The sequence below is a fragment of the Callorhinus ursinus genome, unplaced genomic scaffold (assembly GCF_003265705.2).
Source record: "Callorhinus ursinus isolate GAN/ISIS: 27379988/994484 unplaced genomic scaffold, GSC_fseal_2.0 scaffold137, whole genome shotgun sequence".
NCBI classification, from domain to species: domain Eukaryota; kingdom Metazoa; phylum Chordata; class Mammalia; order Carnivora; family Otariidae; genus Callorhinus; species Callorhinus ursinus.
In genome coordinates, this window is record NW_027397199.1 from 123,323 (window position 1) to 129,647 (window position 6,325).

The 6,325-nt window shown below is 47.4% G+C and overlaps 1 protein-coding gene across 3 annotated transcripts in view; it reads right to left on the reverse strand.

Annotated features, from left to right (window-relative positions):
• Nucleotides 1-2,669, reverse strand: part of ZNF268 (zinc finger protein 268) — a 41,469-nt gene extending 38,800 nt beyond the window's left edge. The window contains exons 1-2 of one of the 3 annotated variants that reach the window (XM_025861641.2): nt 2,467-2,669; nt 2,114-2,195 (exon numbers count right to left, since the gene is read on the reverse strand). In XM_025861641.2, coding sequence (XP_025717426.1) covers nt 2,114-2,146 — 33 coding nt within the window. In that variant the 5' untranslated portion in view covers nt 2,147-2,195; nt 2,467-2,669. Of the gene's footprint in view, nt 1-2,113; nt 2,245-2,466 lie in introns of those variants that run through there. The other 2 variants (XM_073890296.1, XM_025861640.2) reach the window with 2 other exon arrangements.
• Between the last annotated feature and the right edge of the window lie 3,656 nt (nt 2,670-6,325).

The window sequence follows — 6,325 nt, forward strand, 5'->3', positions numbered from 1 at the left end:
ACCAAATCAGTGCAACCTGTCCTCGTTCTGCACACTCCCCTTGAGCTAACTGGCCACACCAAATCAGTGCAACCTGTCCAGATCTTTCTTTTGAGACACATGCTTACTAATCTGCCCACCAACAAGCAGTGGCTCCAGTCCACATAAAACAGAAATCTCCACCCACCCCCCAGAAACAACTGATAGTCTTCCCTGACTCAGGGAACACTACCACTCCCAACCCAGGCCCACAGAGCAGAATTCCAGCAGTCATCCCTGGCTCTTCCATTTCCCTCACAACCAGTGCCCAACTAGTTACCAAATCCAGTTGCTTCTGCCCAACCCTTTTTAATTTTTAAAAAAAATCTTATTTATTTGACAGAGAGCGAGAAAGGGAACACAAGCAGGGGGAGTGAGAGAGAGAGAAGCAGTCTCCCCGCCCAGCAGGGAGCCCGATGCAGGGCTTGATCCCAGGACCCCGGGATCATGACCTGAGCCGAACGCAGACGTTTAATGACTGAGCCACCTAGGAGCCCCCCCCCTTTTTAATTAATGTTTTCTACATATTTAACTAACTTATTTATTTACTTATTTATCTTATTAAGGTATAGGTGATATACAATGTTCCATTAGTTTCAGGAGTACAACATAGTGGCTTATTACATTATGCTCACCACAAGCCTAGCTACCATCTGTCACCATACAACATTATTACAATACCATTAAGAACATTCCCTATGGGCGCCTGGGTGGCTCAGTTGGTTGGGCGACTGCCTTCGGCTCAGGTCATGATCCTGGAGTCCTGGGATCGAGTCCCACATCAGGCTCCCTGCTCAGCAGGGAGTCTGCTTCTCCCTCTGACCCTCCCCTCTCTCATGTGCTCTCTCTCTCTCATTCTCTCCCTCAAATAAATAAATAAAATCTTAAAAAAAAAAAAAAAGGACATTCCCTATGCCAGGGGCTCCTGGGTGGCTCAGTCATTAAGGATCTGCCTTCGGCTCGGGATCAAGCCCCCCATCGGGCTCCCTGCTCCGCGGGAAGCCTGCTTCTCCCTCTCCCTCTCCCCCTGCTTGTGTGCCCTCTCTTGCTGTGTCTCTCTCTGTCAAATAAATATATAAAATCTTTAAGAAAAAGAAAAAGAAGAACATTCCCTATGCTGTACCTTTCATCCCAGTGACTTGCTTCTGCCTCTTTACCATCTCTTTTCTCAAAACTACTAGTTTATTTAAACCCTTGTCTTCTCTTGCCTACTGCAGACTATTCCAACCAAAAGTCCTTTGGGAAATCACTTAAATCAATCTCTCTTCCCTAGAGAATAAAATCCAAGTTTTTAAGGCAATCCTCAAACCCCTCCATGATCTGGTCTCTGCCTGTGGCTCTGGCCTCATTTCTTAATATACATTCCGCCAGCACCTACAAACCTTCAAATTACATTTCAGCAACCCTAACGTGATCAAAGCTCCCCAACAGACTAGGTCGTTTCAAGCCCCTCAGATTTGCATGGTGCTTCCTTTTCCCAGGCTGACCTTCAGCCCCTTGTTCACATTCACCTTCCAAACCTCAGTTAAGAACGTCCTAATCATCCGAACGCCTCGTGGAGCACCCTGACCTCCAAAACTGACCCTGTGCTGTGTGTCCCCATGTACTGCTGCAGCCTGTCCGGAGCGCCTATTAAGCTACCGTCGTCGCGACAGGCTCTCTCGGTCACCGGCCCCACCAGGCCTCTGCTCTCACAAAACAGGACAGGAACCACTTATCTTCGCGCCCTCAGCACCTGCCCCACGGTCCGGCAAACACAAGACAGTAAAAGCTGTTGCCTGAGGAAATAGGCGAGGACCTGACGTCCCAAACGAGGTCCAAAGAGCTTAGGAATAGATGGCGAGAGATGGTAACCCCTTGGAGAACTCAAAGCCCAGGGTACAACACCGGCGGAAGAGACGGAAAGTTGTGAATTAAAAGTCGGACGACAAGAAGAGTTTCCGGGCGGCCTAACACCCTCTGAGGGAGTCCCAGGGTCCTGGAGGAGGCGCGGGCAGCGGGAGCTCACGACAAACTCCCACCCCGCAGAAGACGGAACGCGTACCCTCGGGGCTCAGGGAGAGCTCTTCAGAAGGGGAGGAAAACCGCGACTCACCCAGACGGCCGCCGTCCGGACCCTGGTGGCCATCCCCACGGTTGGTGCTGCGCGTCCCGCGGGCGGAGGCAGGACCCGAGGGCTGCCGCGGAGGAAAGAATCGCGAAGGCAGCGGTCTCCCCGCCGCTCCCCCCCGCCCCGCACGGAGGGAGGGTCCCGGGCCCCAGCCCCCGCGGGGCCTCCTGCCCCCACGGAGCCCCGGGGCTCCCGCCTCCCACGCTCCTCCTTCCCAACACACGCGCGGTCGGGTCAGAACACTGTTCCAAGTCTGCGCAGGAGCGAGTGAGGTCGCAAGTCTCTACAGTCCTGCCGCCTTGAAGCTGAAGGGACTGGGCGCGTCGGGCTCCACGGACCCCTCAGCCGGCAGCCGGGGGACTCGGGGGAGACTGGCGGCCTCTACCTCCCGGATCTGCAGTCACATCGGCTCTGGCCTTCCTCCGCCGCGGGTGCTGCGGCCACGACTCTCGAGGAAGACGTGGTCGACCCCCTTCCGCTCGGGTCACCGCGACACGAAACTGACACACACCGGGAAACAGGATTCTCTAGGCCCGGCCCAGCCAATGGCGGCCGTGAGGGACGCACAGGAAACGCGTCGATGCGACCCCAGGGCGGGGCGAACTACAACTCCCAGAAGCCCCTGCAGGAGTTCCTCCGGCGCGGGGCGGGGCAGGCGCCCTCCGAGGGCCAGCCGCGGTGGGCGTGCTGCAGCGAGAAGCTCGGGTTCTCTGCGTCCGGACCGTGGGCGCCCGCGCTGTGGGCTTTCGGTACCGCAGAGAATTGCAGTCGTGAACAGCGACAGCACAAAGGCGGGAGTGGTCTCAACTGAGGTAAAAATGTTCTAACTCCTCTGCTTTTGCGAAATGGGGAATGTCCAGATTTACACCCTAGAAACTCAGAAATTCATAATAACGTGTTAACATTAATGACACTTTAATGAATATTAATTAAAAATTAGTGAGCAGTGGCATTGTTTGACACTTTTCTCGGGCGAAAAATCTTTTAAATGTCTGACTTAATAGAAAACGGCTGGATTCTCATGCTTGCCTCTGCGTTCAACCTGTTGCAAATGTTTCTGTGGAAGTATTAGGAGAAAATCCAGTCTCACACAGGTGTGTAGCTGGAAGAGAACCGGGTATTTTAATATGCACCAGATAATTGTGTATATCCTTGGATAGCACAGGCTAAACAAGGGATACTTCAGTTGCAGTGTACAGTCTGAAACCGGATCGGTGAACTTCTACTCTATCACATCAAAATCTCTGTCTATCTTGCACTTTGGACAGTCTTATTATGCGTGCTTCTGTAACATCCTGAACTAATCATGTGTAAATATTGGTTCACTGACTTATGCAGATCTTCCAGATGTGGACACATTTCACTTTACAACATGAAAAATTGCATTTAATAATAATATCATTGATCTTAAGTATTGGGAAGCTGTGAAATTCAGTGGCAGATACAAGTTTTCCAAAGTTGTACTATTCATTTGGAAACTAATTTGGGGGGGGGCGCCTGAATGGTTCAGTCCGGTGGTAATTTTGAACCCAATTCAGGTTTTCATTGCAGGGCCGTGATTTCAAGCCCTGCCTTAGGCTCCACACCTAGAAAACTCGAATTTGATGTTGGCAATTAATAAATACTGTCATTTGTTTCCCTTGAAGTTACAAGCTCACTTGGTTGATTTTTGAGAAAATCCATGAGTGCCCTGTCTTCAGTCCTTTTTTAGCAAGGTTAAGCTCCCAAATCAAACAATCACACAAGTGCTTTTTAATAACCATGGAACTTCAGTATGCAGCACAGAATATTTGTTGAACAGATATTAAAAAGATATGTACTTAGGTTGATTTAATAAATACTTTTACTGCTCTATCAAGGACATCATAAAGTGAAATAAATCCTAGATAAATACTAAATGTGGACAGGCTATAAAAGTTTTACACTGAAATGTAGTTAGCATCCTTTGCCCACTGATTTGTTAAATAATTTCAATCATATACTAGTTTCTCATATTCTATTAAATTTCTATGCTCCTGCAACAAGTTAACAACAAACTTGGTGGCTTAAAACAATATAAATGTATCTTAAAGTTCTGTAGGTCAAAAGTTCCACACAAGTCTTACTGGGCTAAATCAAAGTGTTGGCAGGGATCCATTCATTTCTGGAGGCTCTTGGGAAAGGATCCTTTCCCTTGCCTCTTCCAGATTTTACAGGCCATGTGCATTTCTTGGATCATGGCCCATTTCCTCTGCATTCAAAACCAGCAACAGAGTTGAGTACTGTTCACATCATTCTGGCCTCCACTGTCTCCCTCTTCCACGTTTAAGAATGTATGGATTACATTGGGCACATTTGGATAATGCAGGGTTAGCAAACTTCATTCTCCTTTGTCATGTAACATATTCAGAGATTCTAGGATTAGGGTGTGGACATCTTTCTGGAGCCATTATTTTGCCTACTGTGTGTCTGTGAATCTATCTCTAGTCTTTTTATTTCATTTCACTGATACTTGCCTACAATGAGGGTCTGCAAACTTTTTTTGGTAAAAGTCCAGTGTATTATTGTGCTAGGGGCTGCCATGGTAAAGTACCATAGTCTGGGTGGCTTAAACAACAAATTTATTTTCTCACAGTTCTAGAGGCCGGAAGTCAGAGATCAAGGTGTCGACAGAGTTGGTTTCTTATAATACCTTTCCTCATCTCCCTGTGTCCCCACATGGTTGTCCCTGTGTATGTGTCTGTGTCCTAACCTCTTATAAGGACACCAGTCAGATTGGATTAGTGCCCACCCTAATATCATTATTTTAACTTAAAATGTTTAAATTTGAAAGACCCAAAACAGTCAACATTCTGAGTTACTGGGGATTAGGAATTCAATATAGGAATTTGGGGGAGGGAGATAATTCATCCTTTTACAATAAATTAGTAAATATTTTAGGTTTTGTGCACCACAATTACTGAACCTTGCCATTGTATCACAAAAGCAGCCACAGATTAATACGTACATGAATGAGCATGGTTACGTTCCAGTAAAACTTTAATTACAAATGTAGACAGAAAGCCAGATTTGGCCTATGTCCATTGTTTGCTGACTCCTGGTCAACACTATGCCAGTGTACCAGTCTTGTTATTAAATTAGAATAAGCCTTGAAAAGCAGTAGGTCAAAGCCTTTTTAAATTGTTGTTCTTTAAAATGGTCTGTTATTGGGGTGCCTAGGTGGCTCAGTCGTTAAACAGTCTGCCTTCGGCTCAGGTCATGATCCCAGGGTCCTGGGATCGAGCCCCGCATCGGGCTCCCTGCTCAGCGGGAAGTCTGCTTCTCCCTCTCCCACTCCCCCTGCTTGTGTTCCCTCTCTCGCTGTGCCTCTGTCAAATAAAATCTTTAAAATAAATAAATAAATAAAATGGTCTATTTTTATTCCTTTGGTCTTGCATGCACATTTTAGGCTTCAATTACCACATTTCATGTAAAACCCTTTATAATACATTATGATAGAACTATTAGGGTGTTGTCTTCATATGGTACACACGGTTGCTTCACTATCCAATAACTATCCTCTCTCCTTCCTCTTTGCTAGAAGAACTACGTACGTTTAGGTATTGGTTGGCCATGTTTATGGCATTCCCCTTCTAGATTCAGTGAATGAATGCTGAGTTCTTCAATTCATTCCACAAATATTTACTGAATGCCTACTATGAGCTAGCCACTGCATTAGGCACAGGGCATAGGTCAGTAGTTAAAACTAGGATCTGGGGCGCCTGGTGGCTCAGTCGCTGAGCGTCTGCCTTCAGCTGGGGTCATAATCCCGGGGTCCTGGGATCGAGCCCCGCATCGGGCTCCCTGCTCCGTGGGAAGCCTGCTTCTCCCTCTCCCACTCCCCCTGCTTGTGTTCCTCCTCTCACTGTCTCTGTCAAATAAATAAAATCTTTAAAAATAATAATAATAAATAAATAAATAAAACTAGGATCCTTGGGGGACGCCTGGGTGGCAGTTGGTTGAGCATCCAACTTATGATTTCAGCTCAGGTCATGATCTCAGGGTTGTGAGATTGAGCCCTGGGTCAGGCTCCATGCCCAACGTGGAGTCCACTTGAGATTCCCTTTCCCGCTAATGTGCTCTCTAAAATAAATAATCTTTAAAACAAACAAACAAACTAGGATCCTTGAGGCACCTGGCTGGCTCAGTCGGCTAAGTGTCCAACCCTTGATTTCAGCT